This window comes from Dermochelys coriacea, chromosome 17, assembly GCF_009764565.3.
Source record: "Dermochelys coriacea isolate rDerCor1 chromosome 17, rDerCor1.pri.v4, whole genome shotgun sequence".
NCBI classification, from domain to species: Eukaryota; Metazoa; Chordata; order Testudines; family Dermochelyidae; genus Dermochelys; species Dermochelys coriacea.
Genome location: NC_050084.1, coordinates 1,384,015 through 1,408,805, shown reverse-complemented (window position 1 = coordinate 1,408,805; position 24,791 = coordinate 1,384,015). Strand labels below are relative to the sequence as shown.

The window sequence follows — 24,791 nt, the reverse complement described above, 5'->3', positions numbered from 1 at the left end:
GCTTATGCTCTAATAAATGTGTTAGTCTCTAAGGTGCCACAAGTCCTCCTTTTCTTTTTGCGAATACAGACTAACACGGCTGCTACTCTGAAACCTGTCAAATAAATTTGTTAGTCTCTAAGGTGCCACACATCCTCCTTTTCTTTTCGTCTTGTTTCTGCAGCTGATTCACAGCCTTCTGAACATTTGAGCGTACAGGGGAAGGTGCTGCTGTTTTGCTATAGCAATGCTAGGTGCTGTGCGAGGCTGGCTGTGAGCTGGAGAAAGCCCGTGGATCCTCCCCGTGTATAATCCCGCTTTGCTCTACAGTGATTTGCAGGCCCCTCCGAACACCCCACAAGGCCGAACGGGATGCTTGTGCCATGCAGGATCTCGGAGCAGGGTTAGGACGGGGGACTCGCCCGCTGGCTTTGCGAAGGCTGCAACCTCTAGTTCGGGGGGAGAAGCGCGTGTTTCTCGCCCGGGGTGCCCGTTACGTGGGTGGTCCGCGCTGGGGGTCGGGTGGAGTAGCTGCTTTCTCAGGGGTTTGAGGGAAGACCGAAGAGGGCCAGGTCTGTGCGCACGGCGTAGGGGGCCAAGGGCCGTCGGGGGAAGGCCGGGGCCGGGGCCGGGGCCGGGGCCGGGCCGGGGGGGCCCAAGGGTGAGAGGCAGCTGGGCCGTGGGCCTGCCTGGGCAGGGGCGGGGCCGGGCCCGGGCCCTGCGGCGCCCGCGCTGCGGTGACGGGCTCCGGCAAAGCCGCGCCCCGGGGCTCCTGGCACCGCTGGCGGGGCCTGTCCCGGGGCGGGGCGGGGCGGGGCGGCCCCTCCCCGCGCGGGCGGAGCCAGGCGGCCGGGCCGCAGCCGGCGGCAGCGCGGGGGCTGTGCCGGCAAAGGCGCCGGGCGAGGCCGCGGGCGGGGGATGAGCCAGGCCGCTCTCCGCGCCCACACTCGCTCCGGCCGGCGGGGCGGCGGCGCGGCCGCGGCCATGAGGGTGAAGAAGGGCGGCGGGGCGGCGGCGGCCGCGGGCCCCGAGGACGAGCTGCTGCGGAAGCCGCTCATCGGCCCCGAGGACGTGCTGGGGCTGCAGAAAATCACGGGCGGTGAGTGCGGGCCCGGCCCCGGCCCCGGCCCCGGCCCCGGGAGAGAGGGCCCGTGTCCCGCCGTGGGGCCCGGCCCCGCTTCTGAGCTGCCCCCCGATCTCCCCTCTCCCCCCGTGGGGCCCCGGCCCCCTGTCTTCTCTTCCCCCACGGGGTCCCAGCCTGCCCTTGGAGAGGCGCCCCGGCCCCCCGATCTCCCCTGTCCCCCCCCGTGGGGCCCCGGCCCCCCGATCTCCCCTGTCCCCCCCCCGTGGGGCCCCGGCCCCCCGATCTCCCCTGTCCCCCCCCGTGGGGCCCCGGCCCCCCGATCTCCCCTGTCCCCCCCCGTGGGGCCCCGGCCCCCCGATCTCCCCTGTCCCCCCCCGTGGGGCCCCGGCCCCCTGTCTTCTCTTCCCCCACGGGGTCCCAGCCTGCCCTTGGAGAGGCGCCCCGGCCCCCCGATCTCCCCTGTCCCCCCCCGTGGGGCCCCGGCCCCCCGATCTCCCCTGTCCCCCCCCGTGGGGCCCCGGCCCCCTGTCTTCTCTTCCCCCACGGGGTCCCAGCCTGCCCTTGGAGAGGCGCCGCGGCCCCCCAATCGTCCCTCTTCCTCGTGTGACCCCGGCCCCCCCGATCTTCCCTCCCCCCCAGTGAAGCCCCGATCTCCCCCCCATGGGGCCCCGGTCCCCCGTCTTCTCTTCCCCTCGGGGTCCCAGCCTGCCCTTGGAGAGGGGCCCCAGCCCCCCATTTTCCCTGCCCTCGTGGGGTACCAGCCTCTCCAAGCGGGAGGTATGTCCCTCCCACAGTGGTCTGTCTGTGGACCAGGGGTGCAGCCCTTGTCCAGGGCTCCTGCCCCTTCACCACTCCCTATCTGGGAGTCAGGGCTGTCTCTCTGCTCAGGCTCCAGTGACCCCTTGTTCCCTAAGGTCTCAGCAGCTGGGGCCTGGCCCTTCGCTTTGAGATCTGCCTGGCCAGGGGGCTGGTCGTCGCAGTATTTGTTCTTCATCTGCCCTGGGTTCTGGGCCTGGGCTGAGCCCCTGCTTTGGGCAGTTGGGGACGGGGGGGGAGGGATGTCTGAGACCCCTTGGATGGCATGTCTGTTCTCTAGCTCCATATCGGTTCTCTGCTGCCCCTCTCCAAGGTGCAGCCCCCACCAGTGGTTATTTACTGCCAGCACCTGGCTCAGCCCGCGGGCCATGTCGCTGTGGGTCTGTGTCGCTGGGTGGGCCGGCTGAGGACTACGGCACTATGCAGGACAGCGCCTGCTCAAGAAGTGGGCACTGACTGATACAGGCTGACAACCTGGTGCTTGAACTCTGAAAATGCAGGGCCAGCTAGGTCTCCGAATTCAGCAGCGCCCTGGTCCTTCGGCCACTTAGCGTTGTCCGAGGTGGAGGACCGCTCCGGCGGGGCACAATGGGCCTCTGCCCAGTGGACAGACTGTGGGACAGTTTAAGCTGGTGGCTTTGTGCTGCATGTTCCTTAGCTCGGCACCCAGCTACACAAGTGTGGGAGACCAGCCCTGGTCTGAAGCTCAGTGGCCTGGTTTCTGTGTTTGCAAGAGGCCCACACGTGAGCCAGCCCTGTGGGTGACGGACTTCCTTGGGTCCTGCTGAGTGGCAGTGGTACCTCTCATCAGCTTGCCTGGCTGTGGAATTGGGGCCCTTGCTAGTCCAAGGCTAGGGACACTTCTGCAACTTATTACAGTGGCAGAAAAGTGTAGGCACGTAGGTCTCTGGACGGGGGCAGCTGGAGTGGCTGCCCCATCTTCCACTCGGCTTGGGGTGGGGAAGAGGGGCAGGAGCTGAAACTGAAAAACTGTTTGCTGAGCTTCTAACCCAGGACTGTCTCGTCAAATAGATTCAGGTGGGATTTTCTGAGCCTGCTGAATCATTTTATGGTTCTATCATAAATAGTCTGTGCTTAAACACTCCTCTCCCACACAGCTGGCTTTGCCGGGAGCCCTCACACCCCAGGTGGGTCGCTGCTGCAAGAGGAGGGACAGATTGTGAAAGGGAGTCTCTGCTGTCCCAGCTTCTGTTCCTCCATGCACCGAGAGGGTCCATGGGGCTGCAGGTCTCTCTAGCAGGGGCCTGAGGGGAGGGGAGAGGAGTACTTCCAGGTCTCCCCTTGAACAGATTTGCAAGCCCCCCCCCATTAGAACTGGGGAAAGGTACTGAATTATTAGTGCTGCTGACTGACGTTTTCTCTCCGAAGAACAGGCTGTTATGTTCTCCATCAGCATGCCTCAAGCATGCTGTGATGGGACTTGGGGGTTCAGTCTCCTTGGCCTCTGCTGGCCCCGCCTCACTGGGGCCAGCTAGTGCCAATGTGTGAGTGGTTTATAATGCAGAACCACTAGGAGCAGGACTAGGCCACCCCCACACCTGTGCCTAGAACGGGGGGACACAGTGGGCTCATGATGGCATTGCTGGAGGCTGATCCCAGGGAAGAGTGTGCTGTTTCCCAGCTCAGGTGGGCTTCACTCTCTTTGCAAGAAATGAAACCAATCACTTCTCACAACTGCTACGTTGCTACTGATCTCGGTTGTAAATTGTAATGCCAAGAATCTGCCACTTTACCCCTGGTATTCCGTGCTAAGCCTTGTGCCTGGCTGATGGCATTTGGAACAGGAGCCCTGAAGAGTCTGGCGCTAAAACGGCACCTGAGTGTTGTCAATGGCTCTGGGGAAGTAGGGTTTGGGAGGCTGTGCAGGGGGTGGGGTGTATCCCCTGTGAGTGCTTCCTGGGCAGCAGGGGGTAGGGGCAAGGAGAGGTCCTGCCCACATCCTCTGCTCTTGCGGGAGGAGCATTAGGGGTCTCGAGGCTGCTCTGGGGAGTGGCTGTTAAGATTTTGCGGCCCTGGGGGAAAGATTCCTCCCCAGTGCCCAGCTGCAACACTTGGGCGGAGTGCTGTGGGTGACTTTCCAGCCTCTCGTGTCCTATGGTTAGAGCAGCTGTGCCATGGAGGATGAAGTACATTGTGTGGTTTGGCAAACACTGGTATAGTTGCTCCAGATAAGTGTGCCGGTGTTTTAACAAGCATTTAAAGTATTTTGTGATAGGCCATGTAACTGGCGCTGGCGCTGCTGCTTGGTAGCCAGTCTGGGTGTATCTGTGGTTGACATGCTCATGCATGCTCTCTCATGTAGAGTTTTAAAGGGAATACACATGAACATATATTGCAGTCTGACACTAACATAAATGATCCTTCCCACTGTAGATTGGCACTTGTAAAGCATTCTTCTCTCCCAGATCTAGCAGCCTAGTGCAATGTTGGGAAGTTTAATTAGTTGCCCAAGGTTGCATATCAAACTGGGAACAGAATGATGAGCCCACATTTCTCTAACTATGGGACAGAAACAAACCGTTTAGTTACCTCGTTCGATGGCCTTGTCCCTTGATGCTTCTTGAGCAGGTCCCTGGGAGACCTTGAGAGCTTTACTTTTGCAGAATGTTCCCCTGCCATCCCCACGGTGTCCACGTGCCAGGACCCTGCTGCACTGTGGGCCATGTGCATGTTCCCGTCTCAACACCATGCATCAGTGTGTAGAGAGGGCGTATTCTCCCTGTGCCCATCGGCTTCCCTTGGCCCTGCACAGCACAGGGGTTCCCAACCTTGCATACTAGTAGCATGTTCCAGAGCAGACAGGCAGGGGCTGCTAACAATCAGAGAGAGGCCCCTGGAAGTGCAGAGGGATGGTTTTTCGAAGAGCGCTTTTCAGGGCCCATTCCTTTTCAACAGATGCTGAAAACATCCAGCCATTCTAGCAGTCCTGTGTCCCTGTGCAAGGCGCTGCAGGGATGGGAAGGAGCACTGGCTGTGGGAGGGAGGCTGACAGCTCCTCCAGCCTCAGCCCTTTCCTGCTGGTGGGGTGCAGAGGTTGCTTGAGGTGAGCCAGTTTGGCAGGGAAACTTACTCTGGGCTCCTCTGGCACTCCTAGGGTAAGCATGAAATGCAAGTGCTCACAGTTGTTTCCTGTCCTAGCTGTTCTCAAATTAAGCTCCCCTAGGCCCTCTGGACCAGCCTTGTTGCTTTAGGTGCTTGTCCCAGTCCAGAGTTGGCTCTAGATACTAGGTGAACTCTCTTCCCATGGTTTTAGTGTAAGGCTTAGAAAATCCCAAACCCAGGAAATCCATGAAGTGGGCAGCGTTCATGCAGGCCCAGCGTATGCAGCAGTAGCCAGACTGGACCTGAACTGGGGTCTGTCTCCTCCAGTGTCCTGTTACCCAGTCACCAGATGCTCCAGAGGAAGGTACAAGAACCACCCCCCTGTAGAGAGACATGGGATAACCTGTCCTGTGAAGGTCTCAGCCTAACCCCTAGGAGTTAGTGGCTGACTTAAACCCTGAAGCATGAGGCTGCCTCTCCCCCCCCCCCCCCCGACCCCGCCCTCTGTTAATATCCTGTGGATGCGGTGACTTGGCCTTGGGGCTCTCAGCCAGGGTACCATCCTTCATGTGATGCCTGGCTTGGCCCTGGCATACGGGATGGGCCCAGCAAGCCCTAAAACAGGGAAGGGGCCAAGACAATGGGGGTTGCTCCTCAGAAATGAGGTCAGCAAACGGGGCTCTGCCGGCCTGAGCTCCAGGGTCAGGAGAACAAGTGACTCTAGCAAGGAACAATTCCATTCTGGCCCAGTGACGTATGTTTGTTAATGCGTGTGAGTCGCAGTGGCTTTGCTGGGGGGAGTGTTGAGCGGCGGCGGGGGAGAGGGCATGATTAGCCCGATTCCAGAGGGGAAAAATACTGCACTGATTCCACCCCTTGGAGGGCCTAAGTTCCTGTTGCCATGAAGCCATTTGAAACAGTGTTGGTCTGGCCATTGGAGCTCTGTCTGCGGTGATCTGGGATCTGACTCATCATAGCACACACTGTCATTAGGCATTTTTTATATAAAATATATATATATATATATATGTATATATATATATATACATACATACATATATATGGAGCTATACCTGTCTCATAGAGCTTGAAAGGTCATTGAGTCCAGTCCCCTGCCTTCACAGGAGGACCAAGTACCGTCCCTTATTTTTGCCCCAGATCCCTAAATGGCCCCCTCAAGGATTGAACTCACAACCCTGGGTTTAGCAGGCCAATGCTCAAACCGCTGACCTAGCCCTTGCTACAAATGTACCTCGGGCTACGGCGCCTTCAGTGCTTTGCAGTTTAGTTTCTTCTCGTTTCTCCGAGACAGTGGCGAGGCCTGAGGCCCGCTGGTCCGAGTGCAGGCAGTCCAGTTCAGGGGTGTGGGGATGGTGACTGCTGGCTATAGCAAGAGGCTGTGCAGGCTTTTATAAGTCAAACCCTTTGATGATTGAAGTGCCTCCTCATCTGGAGCACTTTGGAGCATCAGCCTTTTACCCGGTACAGAGCCATTATCAGAATGAATAACCTGGGGTAGATCCGGTCCAAGCATGGGCCTTCCATTGTGCCCTGTGGAGATTCACTCATCTGCTGTGCTGCGGATCCTGGTTATGGCAGAGCAAGGCTAAGAAGTCTTCTGCTAACCCGGTTCTAACAGGTCCAGGCCCAACATGGGCTAGACTGGCTTAGGTGCTGAGATGCTGCGGTGACACGTGCCTTAGAGACTAGGCGACGTGTCTGGAATTCCGTGATCGCATTGCCAACAATGCCCCTTCTTGTTCATCCCCTGGCCATTCTGCTTTGTGCAGAGACTCGCTGGGTTTCGTGAAGCACTTATGAAATTTGCCAGCCACTGCAAAGGCTGGAAGAGCCAGTTCTCCAGGGCCCTGAGTGTTAATGTCCTGTGATGCTGGGGGCGGGAAGCAGGCCCCAGGACTTCTCCCAGCTGCTGTGTTCGAGTGTTTTGAACTCAGAATCCCTAGCCCTTGGGTTGGGAAAAACGTGATTCTGAATGCAGGATGCATGGTGCTGCTCTTCTAAGCCCGCGGACTTGAGTGCCCTTTGGATTGGCACTGAAATATCCCCCAGGAAGGGGCTGGCGTGGTGGAGCTGGCAGCTTGGGGGTGGAGCTGGCAGAACTCGGTGTCTAAAATGCTGTGGTTTTATGTAAGAGGAATAGCTGCTCTCTCCAACGTCCGGGCTGGTTACTCAGCCATTACCACAGTAATACCTGCTGATACTAGAAACCGGCTTAGTGCTGAGCCTGCCGTGAGTGCACTGTGGGAGCCCTGTTATGGAACCACAAACGGGTGGAAGGAGGTCTCCGCTCCCAAAGGGGACTCTGGTAAATCTTTTAGATGGCTCAGGGCAGCTGGCTAGCTGTGGTGAGAGGTGCTGTGTACAACATTTGGTGAACCCTGTGGCAAAGGAACACTTGCTTCCAATTCATGGAAGCGTCTTCTGTCTGCTGATGTATGCAAGAAGCCAGGAAAGCCAGCTGGCCTGTCTTATCAATGTTTCCCTGCCCCTAATAAGCTTCAGGGAGGAAGATGCTGTCCAAACTCTCCCGGGTGTGTTGTGTCCTCTTAAAGTGAAACTCTCCCCAAGTTCCATTGCCTTGACCTGCACCAGAGCTGTCAAGGGCTGGCTGTGTGAAAAACGCAGGGGTGCAGTTAGTAAAGCCCTATGTCTCCTCCATGAACTCACCTCTGGCATTGCTCTAGATGGATTAAACAGAAGGCGAGTGTAGCGTTTGCTTTGCTATTAGCAGGATTTGTCACTTGCCCTTACAGCCACACTTACAACAAGAGGAAAACCTTACAGCCTGATTAACTTGGGATTACCAGGGAGAGGGCAAAGCTAATTTCAGATTGCAGTTAATTACAAGTGCAGCTGGAGGGGAAGAAATGTCCCTCAGTAAATCTAGGGCCGACGCCTGCTCTGGGAACACAGCCTGGGTTGGCCAAGGAGTCAGGAGGGCACTGCCCTTCCCATGCTGCCTGCCCAGAAAGGTGTCCATGCCTGTGGGGGACACCCTAGCTCACTGTGCTCAGGATGCTGGGAATAATGAAGACTGGTGCATACACAGGTTGCAGGGGCTAATGTGTATCTAGGCAGGGTGCCGTTAGTTCCCTTCTGTAGCATTTCACCTCTTCCAAGTGAAGGTCGAAGGCTTTGTCTGTCTTGGGGACCATCCATTGGTGGCTGTGGTAGCTGCCATGGTGCAGTCTATGGAATAGACAGGCGAACTCACCTCTCCGCCTGCCTGGTCTCTGCTGGCAGGTTTATGGTCAGTTTAACAAACCAAGCTTGCCCAGGATGAATTGGTTGGGCTGGCTGACTGCAGCCCCGAAGGGCACTTGGAAGGTTGTCCAACTCTTCAGTAAAATGGATTCTCTGTGGTGTTAGTAGAATATCGTCCTCTCTGTTCTTGTCACATCAGAGGCTGTTCGGGCTGCTTCTGCATTGTCTTTTGCAGCAACTTTTCTGGCAAACCTGGTTGCTGGCAGTGGTGGCAGTAGGGGACAATTATATTTCCAACATGACAAGTCGCTAGAGTTGCTTTCATACTGTTCGTTCGTTTGTTAATCTATCATTCCTTCCCAGTGAGCCGTGTCTGAGTAAGGGGCTTGTGGTCAAGCCTGGCTTGGCAGCGTCTTCCTGGGAGAGGCAATTTGACCTCTAGGAAGCCTGTAACAGAGGCCCACCTGCATGCTGGTGGGCAGCTAATACAGGGAGGTGGTGTCAGGCCAGTCTGACCATTGGCAGTGGAGGTTAGTTTGTCAGAGAGGCCCTTTTGCTGTGGCTGGGACACTGTGGGATAGCTCTTGGAGGACTGCTATACCTTGCTTGGCGTAGCATGAGCCTGAACTCTATCCACAACATCCTCACTCAGAGCACTAGTGACGCAGTGTGGGGTCCCTTCAGATTTCCCCTCTGGGGAAGCCAAGCAGAGTCAGTAGGGCTCAGAGTATGACTGAGGCATGATTTAGGGACTCCTGGGTTGAGATGTAGGGTCAGTGAGTTGCTGTTTCTCTAATGAAGATGAGCCCTAAGTGGTAGGAAAGAGCAGTGCATGCAGCCTTGCTCCCTTGGAAATCCTTAGTCTGCGGGGACAGGAGAAGAGGTGACATGGGGAGAGGCCCCGGGTGGGACTGTGGTGTCTGGTTGGTTGGGGATCTCTCTTGCAGGTTCTTTACACTAGTAATTCAGGGCTTGTCTTCTCTAGCCTGGAAGACTCTGTGAAAGCTGGCAGGACTAAGACATTACAGATCTCAACCTATGAATCCAGGGGAAGGGATTTTTATTCAGACAAATACGGTACACACCCTCCAAATGGTGTGTGAGGCTTGGCTCCACGGTGTGTAGTGTGTTAGTGCACACCAGTGTGTCTCCTGCACAAAAACTGCCTTAGGCCCGGTTCACCCCACCTGGTGCACTCTAGCCCACTGCCTGGGCAAGGCCTTGCTGCTTAAATGATTGGACGAGAAATGCCACAATCTACGTCTTCGGGGCCTCCATCGAAACCAGCGTGGGTGAGATTGGCATGTCCTGGTGTGTCCACAGTCCAACAGATGTAGCTGTAAGGCCGGCAAAGCCTTTTGGAGAGGTTGGGGGGGGTCTCTTGGGCTGCCATTATATGGTGCTGCAGAAGGGCTGAGACAAACCCCAGGGAGGACTGAGTGCAGCAGGAACGTTGGTAGAAGTGCAGGCCCAAGAGTACTCTCAAGCAGGTAGTGCCACAAAACGTGCAGTCACAGGAAGCCTGGAGCAGCTGCTCTGCTCTTATGGAGCCAGAGTGAGGATTTGGTCCCCCTGGGAAACCATGATGCCACCCTCCTTACCATGATGCTAGCTGGGACACATCACTGGTTCCCTTTCCTCTCAAAATCCTCCTGTTCTTCCATCCCCTTTCCCCCTACGCTTCCCAAGAACATCCATCAGTTCCTCTTCCCTCACGTTCCCCTCCCCATGTGGGACTGAGACACGCCCCTCCCTGGGCTGCTATGGGCTTGGGGTGGGGTGGAGGGCGTGAGATACCCATACAGGGCAGTGTTTGCGCACTTGTCTACAAGACCATAAACTCAAGAAGAATCAAGTGACAGGGCAGCCTTCAGCCCAGGCCAGAACAAGAGGCTTGGAACCACCTAGGACCCACTGTTTTGCTCCAGTGCTTTGTTAGGATTTTGCTCCTTGGTCTCCCCTGCCCTCTTCTCTAAGGGGTTTTAATGTTGCTGCATCTGGTGAGTCTTCTTTCCTCTTTCTTTTGCTGCATTGCTCTGGATGCCAGGAGTACCCCAGTGCTCTGAGTCATCCCCTTCCCGGGGGGGGGGGGATATTCTGGGGTGGGGAGACAGAAGGTGCCTTTCCCTGTGTCACCAGCCTGCATGTTCAGTGTGTTTGTGCTATGTTTGCCCTCCTCCTCCTGAGAATCTCCAATCTGATAATCTCCTAATCGCCAGCTCCAAGCAGTCCAGCATCTGTGTCTGCGTCTTACACCTGGCTTACCTCTTGGGAGCAGGTTTCGAAATAGCCTCTGACCTGGTTTCTTAAAGTATGTTAGGAACCAGCCATGTGCTACCCAGGAGGTTCCTGCCTCTTCTCAATTCCAGCTTCTGCTGGCAAGACAGGCTCACCCCAGGTGAGTGCTGCTATCTCCCTTGTCTGTATGGCCAAAGGCCGTTCTCAGATTCCAAGACCTTCCTCCTCCTTTTGGCACTCTGCTTCCCCTCCCTCACCCCCGGACAATTAAAGGCTTAGAATAAAATCTGCCAAAGCTGAGCTCAGATGCTCTAATGTTGAGATGCCTATAAATAAGTGTTGGTGAGGCTAGAGGATTTTCCTTTTACCCCCATGGAGGGCACTGTAAATTCATGGCCCTGATCTTAATTGGGAGGTTGCTGGGAGCATTCCCCCTCCCCCCCCCCGCAACCTGATCCCCCATTAATTCATTGAAGCTGCCCCAATAAAATGTGCTCTGGCCAGACTGATGCCAAAGTCCAGTGTGGCCTTTCACCAGGCTGGGAATAGAGGCGGTCTGCCAGTGTGCTCTGGTGATCTGCAGGGCTTTATGGGAGAATTGCATCTGTTTGGCTGATCTTGAGGCCCCAGGTTTGTTCTCTACTCTCTCACCCTGACTGTTGGCACTGAATGCTGTGTAATCCCATCCCTCTCCCGCTGAGAAGTGCATGCTGGAGGAAATGCTCTCACCAGCACAGTTGGCTGCACATGGGAGCCGGGGCCTTTCATGCTAATTTATGGCACCCACTTGACTAAAATGAGTAGTTACTAAAGGAACAAATCTGTCAGAGAATGTAGAAGTGCCCTCGTCAGGGCTCTTAGTGTGTCTCTTGAAATGAGAACAGGAGCAGGGTTACCATTGCCCAGGGGAGGTGAGGGCAGGCAGTGTTCGTGTAGCTGCACATACTAACTTATCTATTGCCATTTTGTTCTTAGCTACTTAGGGATAGAAGGTAGCTGTGCCTGGTTGTGGCCGTGTGACAGGTGCATTCTGATGGGGATGAGGCTGCCCCTCTGATGGGACCACGTGGTAACTGGCATCATTCCCAGGCAGATGCTTCAGCCACCTGCTTATCTATCTTTTCCTGCTTTTTTGCTTCTGCTATGGGGTCGTTCCATCCAAGCCCTCTCCCTGGAGTTCCCATCCTCAGCTCGCCCATGGGAGAGGGGACATTCATGTTTAGGCTGCCCTGAGCGTGGTTTGTGGGGCTTTTACCCACCCCTTGTGGACCATCTCACTGACAGCATGGGTCTCTGTGTGTAAAGCACTTGGAATGCCCTTACATTTGACCAGTGGTTCTCTATCTACCGCCTGGCCAACTGAGCTCCCTCCAGAGCCAGGCGCGCCCCCTGGGGCTCTAAGGCTTCTCTAGCGCTAGTCACTGGGATGTACAAACATGCCAGGTAGCCTGTCCTCTGTGCAAAGTCCTCAGTCACCTTTTCTGCACTGCGGCCCAGGCATGCGGGATGAGGTGGCCCTGCTCAACGGGTAGCAGGAGGCCATCACTGTCTCAGTGCAATGAGGATATGTGTCTCCACCCTTGCACATGCACTATTTGGGGAATTGAGTCTTTCTGAAGATAAGAGGAAAACAACATGCTCTCCTTCCGCGCACTCGCTTCAGGCTTGCAAGGGTTCCAGTCCCCACTTGGTCGGTTTCCCGAGCCGGACAGTGTCTGCTGGTGAGGTGGGGAAGGAGTAACAAGTTCACTTCCTTGGGATGGGCAGTGACGTGTGCCTCTCCTCTGCTTGCTGCAGCGGTTTGGCTGAGTGGGGATGCTGAAGCTGTGCCCTGCTTGGCTTCACAATGTGTATGTGCTTCATTGAACTGCCATTGTGAAACTGACTCATCTCCTTCCACCGAGCCAGGTTTGCACCCCTGGTCCTGAAATCTCATGCTGCTCTGGGGGTTTTCTGGATACAGGCAAGGCTTCTCATCTGCCAGCAGTTCTGATGTGCAGAGTAGCATTAGAGACACAAGTTAATGCTGCCTCTATTGCCACTGGCTCCCATGCAGCCTTGGGCTTTCCTGCAGAACACCCTCTTCTAGCATCTTCTGCAGAGGTGAACTCTGGTTCACAAGTGCTTTGTGTTTCTCCCTTCCTCGTTCTAGAGGGAGCCAGCAATTGAGCAGCAGCTGCTATTGCTGTCTGAACGTCTCCTCAACGCAGACTGAACCAACCAACAATCAAGACAAACACTCACATTAGATCAAGAAGAGATCCCCAAATTTAATCTCACTTGTGACCTGTGCAGGATTTTATAACTCAGGCCTCAAGGAGTGCTATTCGGGTTTGACGTGTGGTGATTGGTTGCCAGCATGGGATTGGGGCAGGGAGGGGCAATGGCACCAGATGCCCTTCATTCCCGTCAGAGGGGTTGTTTTGCTTCCCTTCTCAAAACTGCAAGAGCTCTCTCAGCATTAATGAAAAGGAGTACTTGTAGCACCTTAGAGACTAACAAATTTGTTGGTCTCTAAGGTGCCACAAGTACTCCTTTTCTTTTTGCGAATACAGACTAACACGGCTGCTACTCTGAAATCAGCATTAATGATGTCTGACATCTGACTTTACACCAGGATCTGTGTGTTACAGACTAGAGCGCGCACGTCCTCTGCTGGCATTTCCTAAGCAAGGCAGAAAGCGATTTTTCAGTCTTGCCCTGCTCCCAGGGAAAGGGGGGAGGACTGCAAAAGTCACTGAAGTTCTCTTTCGGTGATTTATTTATTCTCTATTCTGTAGAAGGAAGGAGAGGAGCTTGCAGCTGGAAGTTTGATGGTGGCTAGGCTGTCTTGTGTATCTAGCCATTCATCAGTTACATATAGCAAAGACTTACTGAATTGTCTTGCAGATAAGATTGGAAGCTCTCATCTTGTGTGAAGACACCAGTTAGCTTGATGCATGAGCAGTCCCCTCCTTCTGTGTGTTACTCAATCTGCATTTATTTCTAAACCATTATAATTTTGTGTTTTTTGAGTTTATCTACTGATTATGAAGCGAGCAGAGCTTGTATAATGTATTGTAGAGAAAGGAGCTTGCAAATTCTGCAGGTGACGGCCTGGGGATCTGTAGGCCTCGCAAGCCAACAAGCTCAGGATTTTAAAGCTAGAAGTTTAGGTGCAAAACCCTGCTAATGCAATGTTGAGTTGGTACCGTTAGACTGGCAATGCAGTGAGCAGCATTAGCCCAGCTATGCTGCACATATACAACGGCTGATTCTTTTCTTGTTAAATATGCAGCTCAATATATTGGGGTCATAAAATGCATCCTCCAAAACACGTCAGACCTGCAACATGGTCAGCCTATCACTGCTGCTGGGCCCCTAACTCTAGTATTTCCTGGCCGTCTGCAATCTTCTAGTTGCAGTGTGCAGGTTCTTGTGCTGTGTGCACATGCAGATGCTCAGAGTGGTGGGCTGATTCCCTAGGACATTGTGTGAAAACGGCCATCTTCTCCTGATAGCCGCCATGACCTCCTCTTGTGTCAGCACTTGACATCAGAATGAAGTCCCACATGGAAGTGACGAGGCTGCCGACACTGCAGGAACGTGGTGCCCTGGGGATTTTCCCCTTTCGATTTGGGCAGAAGGTGCTGCTGGCATAGGAGCATAAACCGTATTGCCCCGTCCCATTCCAAATAATGGACCATGCCAGAGACGGGACAGGATACATGGACAACTGGCTTTAAGGAGTCGAAGACTTTTATTTTGGTAGGGGGCACTGAAGCCTCCAATTAAATATTTTGGCTCTGAAGTTTGTGAGGAGCTGTGTGAAGAATTCCTGGATGTGTACTGTTCTTTGACGAGATGGGACTCTGTTTCTGGAGATCCTGAGAGCATGTGGATTGCCAGCCGAAGAGAAGCCTCTGGATGCCTGTGTTCCTGCCCTGTCTTTCCAAGGCCATGTATCTCGCCTGTACGTGGGGCTCTGGAGAGGCAAAGTCATGAATGAGAAACATTTTCTGTTTTACCTGAGTTTATATAAAGCTTGTTCTTACAAAACCTCCCTGTGGGGCTGCCTGGCCCACTGGCGTCCCTTCACCCTGCCACCTGTTGTTTTGGGCTTTCACGCTGGCTCAGCACCAAGCCCGTTCTGGTGCAGTTTGATCATTTTACTGTCATCCTCAGACATGGGGCTTTGGGACATGCGTACTTCATGCTGCTCCCCGGAGGAGTGTCTCTTCCTCTCCTACCAGGCTCTGGCCGCTGATTGAACCATGCTGCAGGAGTTGAGCTGTAGTTCTAGTGGCGATGACAGCACTGCTGGTCCCCTGGGCTGCCTCTGGTTCTACAGCATGGCCTTGTACTCGGAGCCTGGTTCTAGCTGTGGTCCTTGGTCCTTAACCTGTGGACAGCGCTCAGCAGTGAGACTGCAGATGTTTCTCTCTGACTGTCTATAAATGAGAGATTCTGGTCAGTTTGTGATGCTTCCCCCTGTAGAGCTACACAGGTTGAGGTGGAGCTGGTAGAAGTGACGAAGTAGGAGGGAGAAGACTTTATGTAGATGACTCAGAGCCAGCACCCTACAGCTTGGGTGTCAGACTGTAGGCCAAATGCAATGTACAGTGTTCTGCAAAGTTGCCTGTGGCCGTTTCTCCCCCTTCAACATGATGGAGCAGGCCAGGCTGGAGCCTGTAGTCTCCAGTTCTACCTCTGTAGAGAGGAGGCTGCTCTGTCCTGGCTAGTTAGATATGACCTCGGTCTTCTGGCACCCTGACACTTCTGCTTGCAGGTGAGCGAAGCTCAGACTCTGTGGCTGCAGGCTGTGGACAGGGCTTCTGCTGGTTCTGTAGAAATATTTATCTGTAAAGAGAAGGTCAGGGTAGGGTCTCACTAGTGGTTTACATGAGGTGCTGGATTCCTTCTCTGACAACACATTTCTTACATAATGTCCTAGGTGGTTCTTAAATACAGCAGACCTTGGGAGAGGCAGCAGTGTTTGTGCAGTTAGCAAGTGTCTCCATCATTAATAATGGGAGCTGCTGGGAAAGAGCCTGTTTCTAAGCAGGACTTGGAGGAAGCAAATATCTCAGTACAGACTCTGAGAAGAGCTGAGTTGATACCACGTCAACTGCGTGTCGTCCGTCTCCCCACCCCCCAGCTAGGAGACTGGACAATGCCATTCTAGAGGGTAGGGCAGGAAAGCTGTTACCAATTGCACCAAATCCCACCTTCTCCCTGGCAGCTAATCTGCCTGGGGGTGGTCCAGCTAGATACCAGAGCACTGGTAAAGATGAGGGTGTTTCAAAGACTTCCTCCGCGGAGCTGGAAAAGGTGGTGAAGGTTTTTCCGTGCCAGACAGATGGAGTAGCCAGCACTCGGCCTTCTGTGTAGCTCTTTGCCCATAACTCTGCTCTCATTTGGATGATCCACGGACACCGTTACTATAGCAACCACCGCTGCCTAGGATGGGGATAACTGTTGCCATGGTGCTAGCTGGGGAAGAATTCTGCAGAAGAAAAACAGTTAATTATTAACTTGTGGACAAACATGACTTGCAGAGATGCACATCACACCCCCTCCCCCTTCCAGACTGTTACCAAGTAGTTTGCTTGTCTGGAGCATGTGGTCTGATCATGTTACTGACTGTGGCTCTTACACCTTTCAGAAGCAGCTGCCTCTCTCTGCAATTAGATGCACAGCCTTTGATAGTGGGCAGCAGTAGCCTCCAGAAGTGATATTAATTTGTGCCTATGGGACACAAATTAACTTACGTAAGTATCCTAATATGTTTCAGCCAGATGAGCCTTGCTAACAGTTTGGCCTGGCCCTGCGCTGACCCTTAACCCTCATGTATCTTCACATGACACATTCCCCGCATGCAAGTTTAGGGTTTTCTTGTTGGAGTCCAGAATGGAGTGTTGCTTTTAAATGCTGGGCTATCTCTGCCTCAAGAGTTACCAGGAAATGTGGGGTTTTATGCAGCTGAAAGAATGCTTTGCTTTAATAGGTTTCTTCTCTCAGTAATGGGCTTCAGCTAGACTTGTGATAACCAGCAATGACTGACATAGTTGAGCTTCTGCACAGGTCTTGGATAGGAAGAAAATTATTTTGGCCAAACCAACAATCAAAGAGCTGCTGTTAGTGTTTCCGCTTGTTCTGTACTGATACTCTAAGAGGGAAATGTCACTGCCACATTCCAACAGAAAGTTTTGTGCTTAATAGCATCCCTAATGGACTCCGTTTCCTATGAACTTTCATTATCTGCTGGTGATGGCACCCCGCAGTAAAATCCTGTGGAGGGCAAGTCTAATGCTTCTGTTCTTTATGCTGTTGAGTGCTCAAACAGTTCTCTGGTTAGAGCATCTGCAAAGAGGCTCCTGGAAGAGGAAAGGCACAGAATGTGCAATTAATTTTCAGTAACACAACAGCTGAAAATAGTCACACAAAACCTCAGATTAAATGCATAGTACAGGCTAGCAACATGGGAATGATCAAACACATGTCTTTGTCTCTGCTCTAGAGTGCTGGGATCTAGTTCCTGTGATTGCAAATCCTAGCCTGAGGGCTTTGTGGTCTGGCTTCTGGTACAGTTTGTTGTGCAGAGATCATAGGATATCTTTCTGTCCTGCTAGTCATAATGTGCATGATTTAAGACACATTCTTAATATACTGGGGTGTCTTGAATCACACCGGTGACTTTCTGTCCAAAGATTTGCCCAACATAGTAGTTAGTATAAGCACTTCATTTGTGCTTCCTCTAAAGCACGCTCCTCCTATCTGAAACCTACAATAATTCCCTCGCATGTGTTAGGCTTTGTCTAAACTGCACTACAAACGTATGTCGATATAACTTCGTCCACTCCCTTGTGCGACATAGTTATTCTGATCTAATCTCTGGTGTAGACAGCAGTATGTCAATGGGAGGGAGGGCGGGCTTCTTCTGTCCACATAGGTATCACCTCTCCAGGAGGTGGAGTATCAGTGCCAACAGGAGAAGCTCTCCCATCGACATAGGTATAATCTCCACTATGGACTAGCGCACAACTGCAGCATTCATAGAATCATAGAATATCAGGGTTGGAAGAGACCTCAGGAGGTCATCTAGTCCCACCCCCTGCCCAAAGCAGGACCAACCCCAACTAAATCATCCCAACCCGGGCTTTGTCAAGCTTGGCCTTAAAAACCTCTAAGGATGGAGATTCCACCATCTCCCCAGGTAACCCATTCCAGTGTTTCACTACCCTCCTAGTGAAATAGTGTTTCCTAATATCCAACCTAAACCTCCCAATGTAAGTGTAGATAAGTTCTTAGCTAGCTGACCCTTACTACACTCTTGGGAGGTGGATATGATCCCAATTTTAGAAGTGGGGAAGCAGGCACAGCCACTAAGTGATGACCTGGGATTAGAACTCAGGAATTCTAGTTGTGCTCAAACCTCAGAGCTGTTGTGCCCAAATTTTTCCTGTCACTTCCCCCCCCCCAGTAGTGGAATCTGTTTCCCCCCCCCCCCCCCCCCGCCATTACTGCACAGTTAGCTCAGCAGAGGAGCTTGGGCTGAAGGCAGAACTGGAGATTTAGGAGGAGCTGGAGCTGGCCTGGGGGTGGAGAACATTCCTCCATGCTCCTCAGTTTGGGGATCACTGCTCTAGAACAGTTCTCAGAAATGCCCCAGACACTGTTCTTCACTCATGCATTTGCAAGCTAAGTTCACTTACATATATTGGAGGTCTAAATTAATTTAAATTTTTCCAGCATATAATAGGTTTTCAGAGCTGCCTTTACTCTGTGCCTCTGTAACATGGAGAGTAACCACAGGACCAATGATCTCCCCTCCCACACCCTGCACAAAGGTAAAGTTGCTGTCTAGTGGCAGGGGATTGGAATTGGTCCCAAGACAAAGCAAGACTAGGGTTGGAAAGAGTGGTGTCCAGCTACAGAAGTTAGCAGTGGTTGACTCGGGAAAGGGCCCCATTAACAGACCACAGTCTTGTCAAGATCCACCTCTAGTTAAAAATAGCTGCAGGCAGGTTGCTATTAGCTTCCATGAGCCCTGAGGAAAAGGTAGCAGAACTCGCCCCCCAGACTAGTGTGAATGGCGCGGTGAGGCAGTATTGTGTCTTGGGAATACTTGTTCTATTTAGGTAAAGTCGGCTTAGTGCCTGCAAAGCTGTTTAGCATTTGCATTCTGCCAGAGGGAGGTTTAGAAAAAAATCAGGCAAAACTTCTTAAACTGAAAAGGCCAGAGCTTGATCGAATGCTGACTGCTTTTCAGTGCCCTGGAAGAAAAGGGATCCAGAAGGTGGAGGGCCAGGGTCAGGGCATGGTAATGACTCCTCCATGCCTTGGGAGAAGGCATTTTTCCATCTTTTCATCTTTCCATTTGGATCAACATGGAGCGTTGCAAGCTGGGAATTGTAGCCTCTGTAGGCTGCAGCTCTGTATTAAAGAAAAGGGGTTTTTGGGGTGCATTTGGCCACCCCCACTGCTGGTTGTGATCCCAGAGAGCAGTCTGAAGTCCAAGCCAATGCAACACACCCTTTTCTTATTGAATTTGCTTTCCTTCCACAGATTATTTGTGCACTCCTGAGGAAAATGTGTACAAGATAGATTTCACCAGGTTTAAAATCCGAGACATGGAGTCTGGCACGGTACTGTTTGAAATCACCAAGCCACCTGCCTCAGGTGAGTGCAGAGAATGTTATCACAAATAAACAAATGCCACTTCACACCTCTCTTCTTCAGAAATAACCTTTGCCTTTCTCCGGCCTCTTTCACTCCAAGCACTTCCCAAATAGCAGAGAGAGACTGTCAACTTGAAATCTAGTCACTTCAAAGAAAATTATCTTCCTATCCAAGTTGGGCCTCTAAGCCAGAGGTGGGCAAACTTTTTGGCCCAAGGGCCACATCTGGGTGGGGAAATTGTATGCTGGGGCAGGGGGTTGGGGTGTGGCATGTGGGAGGGGGCTCAGAGCAGGGGGTTGGGGTGCAGGAGGGGTGTGGCAGGGGGCTCAGGGCAGGGGTTTGGGGTGCAGGCTCCAGCCTGGTGCCGCTTACCTCGAGCAGCTTTGGGGTGGCAGGGACGTGCAGTGGGGCTAAGGAAGGCTCCCTGCTTGCCCTGGCCCCGCACTGCCCCCGGAAGTGGCCAGCATGTCCGACAGTGGCTCCTGGGGGTGGGATGGGGCAGGTGGCTCTGCCATGCGCTGCCCTCTGCTCTCGCCTGCAGGTAACACCCGCGAAATGCCCATTGGCCACAGTTCCCCATTCCTGGCCAAAGGGAGCTGTGGGGGGTGGTGCCTGGCAGCGCACAGAGTCCTCTGTTCCTCCCCGCCCCCAGGGGCTGCACACGGAGCCCTCTGTCCCCCCCCTCCCCTTCCAGGGGCTGCAGGGACATGGAGCCGACCACTTCTGGGAGTGGCACGGGGCCAGGTCAGGCAGGGAGCCTGCCTTAGCCCCACTGCACCGCAGCTGGCAGTCCCGCGGGCTGGATTGAAAGCCCTGAGCCAGACGGAGCCGTCCTTTGGGCCATAGTTTGCCCTCCCTGCTCTAGGCATTAGCCTTCATCAGTGCCCGTTGTGCCAATACGGACGTGATAAAAGAGCAAGTCCCTTCCACAGTGTTCTTAATTCGCTACGTGACAAGAGGCAACGGGTGGATGCTGCACGTAAATGGGAGAGCGGTGGCATAAGGTCCTGGTGACACTGGTTAGCGTAATCGGAAGCAGTAGTCTCAGATTGACATCAGCTTCTCATTTGCGCAGCAGCAGTGAAGAGACGCTTCTCCAAAGGGAGACTCTGTCTGTAGAGGAGGAACTGAGAAGTGCTATCAAAGGCACAAAGTAAGCACACTGAAACACACAGGGTTTGTTTAATCTCTGTTGAATCTTTGGTGTTACTTGTAACCATAAATGATAATGACAATTCAGACAGAAGCATGACTTATATGTTAAGTGTCCCTTTGAACCTCTGTCTCCCTGCACGTGAAATGGAGTTTTTTCTTCATGTTACAGATGGAGAAACTGAAGCACAGAGCTGAAATGGCTCATTCAGTGTCCCACAGTCAAAAGTATAACTGGGTTCAAAAAAGAATTAGACAGGTTTATGGAGAATAGGTTCATCAATGGCTATTAGCCAAGATAGTCAGGGACACAACCAATGCTCCAGATGTCCCTAAACCTCTGACTTGCCACAAGCTGGGACTGGATGACGGGATGGGTCACTCGATATTTGCCATGTTCTCTTCTTTTCCTCTGAAGCATCTGGCACCAGTCACTGTTGGAAGACAGGATGCTGGGTTATGTGGACCAGTAGTCTGACCCAGTGTGGCTGTTCTTATGCTCTATAGGAGACAGCAAAGTGACTCCAAACACTCTCAAATCTTTACTGACACAGAAGTGTAAGAGTTGGGACACTAATGGGGGCTTGCCTACACTTACCTCTGGAGTGATTGATCCAGTGGGGGTTGATTTATCATGTCTAAGGAAGATGTGATAAATTGACCACTGAGAGCTCTCCTGGAGTGAGAAGCATAGGCGGTGTCTACAGGGGAGCATCAGCAGTCGACCTACTGCAGTGAAGACACTGTGGTAAGTAAATCTAAGTACGTTGACTTCAGCTAAATTATTCATGTAGCTGAAATGGCGTAACTTAGATCCATCCTTCCCCCTGCCAGGGTAGAGCAGCCCTGGGTAGCAGCATGACTTTGCAACTGGGATTGAGATCAACGTTTACATCTGAAGAACAAATCCTTATATTTCAGTCATATAAATAACTTAAAATATTGTTCCCTGAATTTAAAGCTCTTACTTGCTCAGTGATAGAGAATGAAAGTAACCTGTAAACAGTTTCCCCAGCAGCCAGTGAATAGAGGGAGATGTTCAGAAGTAGCAGGCAGGCCTATTTGCTGTGCTTCGCTGCAGGGCAAACTTAATACTGTAAGGGACAGAATCAACAGCAGATGTGGCAGAAGCGGCAAGTCTGTGCCCACTCAGAAGGAAAATGGGAATTGGGAAATCTAGCATTTCTTGACTTTTCTGCATGTCAGCTCCCATTATGTGTGTTTATTGCTCCTCCCCCAACCCCTCAAAATGTTACTAAATTTGATGCTATGGAAAGTAATAGGCTTCTTATGTCTGGCTCTAGGCATGGATAGTGTGGGTAGGTGCTGTGCAAGCTTCCCATAGGTATCTTTGCTAACACACTTGCAGCACCAGTGGTTCTTCCTGTTCTGGGCCTTACTTTCCACTGTTAAATCACCTGTGTCCTTGCCTTCAACTCTCCTACTATTCCAACAGCAAGTCTCCTCCATTGAGCAGAGGTTGCCAGTCATTCCAAACTGTATGACTGTCTTATATTTGTGAGCCAACTCCTGAGAGAGAGGGAGAGAGAAGCTAGTGACCTGGCCTCCACTTTCCAGGTTCTTTTGCAAACGTTTACTTTGTGTAACTGCTTTCAGATTCTTCCATGTTTATAGAGCTGGAATTCAGTGTGTGCATTATCCCTTTCTGCTAGGGATGCTATCCCTGTGGAATGGCATGAGGAGAAGGACAGAGCTGAAGAGCCAAACTTTATGGCTCTGAAGCAACACTACAGCCCCACACTGATTTATAGACACTGATAGCCACAAGATAAAATCAACTCTGAAGAACCAAAATAAAATAATGAGAACGTGTTGAGGAGATCCACAGAGAGGCCCACCATGCTGCTGCAAAGTTGGACTGTGCTATCTCTATCACTACATTTCCCTCAAGAAGCAGACAGGTGGTAGATCTGTCTTTAGTTTTCTGGAAGTATTCATACTCATTAGGGATACAAACAAGCAAATAGATTCACTGACATAGCATCAGTGACCTGGAAGTATTTAGGGTAGATGTGTAATACTGTACTTGTATATTACCTTCCACCTGAGGATCTCCAAGCTCTTTACAGACAATACACAGCACAGGACCCCTAGTAGGTAAGTAAACATTAGCCCCTATCTGCAGATAGTTAACTTCTCAGTGCCTGAGTTTGCCTGACTTGTCCACAAACATCTTATGCAGTATTTGGTTGGGCCTTCAAACTGAGGAGACAGGCAGTATCAGGAATGGAGGACCTCTGAGGGTGAGGGTGGACTTCAGGGTACCACGTAAAGGTGCTCTCCTTAGGTTCCTGTTTCTCAGTCCACAATTATGAAGATTTGGTTTGTACCATTCCAGAACGTGAACATGGCGATAAAAAGGATGTTGACCCTAATGCCGGACGGTTTGTTCGCTATCAGTTCACCCCAGCTTTCCTTAGACTTCGGCAGGTTGGAGCCACGTAAGTACCTGGGGTATTGTGCTGCAATTCCTAGTGCTGAAATCGGCTGCACTCTTACTGTTTGGGGTGAAAGTGTCTAGTTTGCTGTAGGTACCAGATAGGTTTGCAACTTAAGTCAGTTTAGTAGGGGCTTTTTGCTGATTGTGACTAGGATCTCCTAACACCTTGAGGTTTGAATATTCAACCTGCCCAGTGCTTGTACCGTATCAAGAAATGGGGTCTAAGAGACTAATGCTAGGGTCTCATGTGGCGATGCAGAACCAACAGGCTACATGCAGGTATCCCAGCTGCTCTTCAGAGAAGTGTGGCTTGGAAGTTGCTGTTCCAGTTGCTCAGATTTTGAAAGAGGGCTCTGCAGCATCACTCCATGGATGCGAATGGAATCATGAATTATAATGAGAACATCTAAAGCACATCAAAATTCGCACCATTGCATTACCTTTGGTGTGTCTGGTAGTACCTGGTGCATGTCAATAAATGATGCTTATGTGCAGCACCAGTAAAACAGGTTTTTCTGTAAAACTTCAGTCTAGGAATATTGCCACTGACTTTTAAATTGTAAAACGCAGATATGCATATATGTGGGGGGGCATATCCTGAAACTGAAAAAACTAACTGGTGCAGGGAATTTGTTTATTAATTTATTCCAGCTGAGCCTAGCTCTCTCAAAATGTGTCCTTCCCTTACAGGTAACAATATATCTATGGTGGAGTGGTTGTGGGTAGAGAGGTGCAGGTTTTGGCTGAGATGCCCACACCTTCCCTTCTAGGTTGGGTGGGAGACCCCTTTCTGCTCTCCTCGGAGATTGCCGGCAGGATATTGGATAAAACGGTTACTCGCTTTCTTGTAACTGTTGTTCTTCGAGATGTGTTGTTCATCTCCATTCCAAGCAGGTGTGTGTGCGCTGCGTGCACGCCAGCCAGAAGATTTTTCCCCTAGTAGCGTCCGTAGGGTTGGCCTGGGTGCCCCCTCGGGTGGTGCCTTCATGGCGCCCAATATCGAGCCCCACCAAACTCTCACCCCCTCAGTTCCTTCTTACTGACCATTCCGATAGAGGGATAGGAGAGTGGGTATTGGAATGGACATGAACAACACATCTTGAAGAACAACAGTTATGAGAAAGTGAGTAACCGTTTTTCTTCTTCGAGTGATTGTTCAAGTCCATTCCAAGCAAGTGATTCACAAGCTAGAGCTCAGGAGGTGGGGTCGGAGTTATCCACAGAAAAGAGCACAGCTCTCCCAAAAGCCGCATCGTCCCTGGACTGTGTGTAATTGCACAGTGCGATGTAAATGTATCGAGGACCACGTTGCTGCCCTGCAGGTTTCCTGAATAGGGACTTGTGCCGGGAACGCCACCCTAACCCTGGGCCCTGGTAGAGTGAGTGCTTATCTGTGGAGTGGGCTCCTTTGCCAGGGTATAGCATTCCCTAATGCAGGACGTTATCCATGACGATGTGCGTTGAGATGATACCAGAAGGCCCTTCATTCTGTCTGCCACGGCTAAGAAGAGTTGGACGGATTTCCGGAACGACTTAGTTCTCTCTATGTAGAAAGCTAAGGCCCTATGCACGTCCAGTGAGTGCAGCCTGCGCTTCCTATTGGAGGAGTGTGGCTTGGGATAAAACACTGGGAGGAAGATGTCCTGGGTCATGTGAAAATGGGAGACAACCTTTGGGAGAAAAGCCGGATGAGGCTTAAGCTGAGCCTTAGCCTTATGAAAAACTGTGTAAGGGGGCTCAGAAGTGAGGGCTCTGAGACCCGTTGGGCCGAGGTAATTGCCACGAGGGACGCAACCTTGAATGAGAGAGAGAGCAGGGAGCAGGTGGCCAGAGGTTCAAATGGCGGGCCTTTAAGCCTGGAGAGGACTAAATTGAGGTCCCAGGCAGGGACAGGCTGACGTGTGTGTGTGTGTGTGTGTGTGTGTGGGAAGAGCCTGTCCAAACCCTTGAGAAAACAACTGACCATAGGGTTTGCAAAGACCGAGAGACCGTCTGAACCCGGGTGGAAGGCGGAGATAGCGGCCAAATGGACCCTTATTGATGACCGGGACAAGTTCTGGTGCTTTAGGTGAAGGAGGTAGTCCAGTATAAATGGCATGGGGGCGAGGAGCG

General features: G+C 52.3%; 1 protein-coding gene across 1 annotated transcript in view; it reads left to right on the top strand.

Annotated features, from left to right (window-relative positions):
* The first annotated feature begins 865 nt into the window (after positions 1 to 865).
* The window catches only part of UNC119 (unc-119 lipid binding chaperone), a 40,936-nt gene continuing 17,010 nt past the window's right edge, over positions 866 to 24,791 (top strand). The window contains exons 1-3 of the mRNA XM_038376071.2: positions 866 to 1,078; positions 18,953 to 19,066; positions 22,578 to 22,680. Of these exons, the coding sequence (XP_038231999.1) occupies positions 898 to 1,078; positions 18,953 to 19,066; positions 22,578 to 22,680 (398 nt within the window). The 5' untranslated portion in view covers positions 866 to 897. The remainder of the gene's footprint in view (positions 1,079 to 18,952; positions 19,067 to 22,577; positions 22,681 to 24,791) is intronic.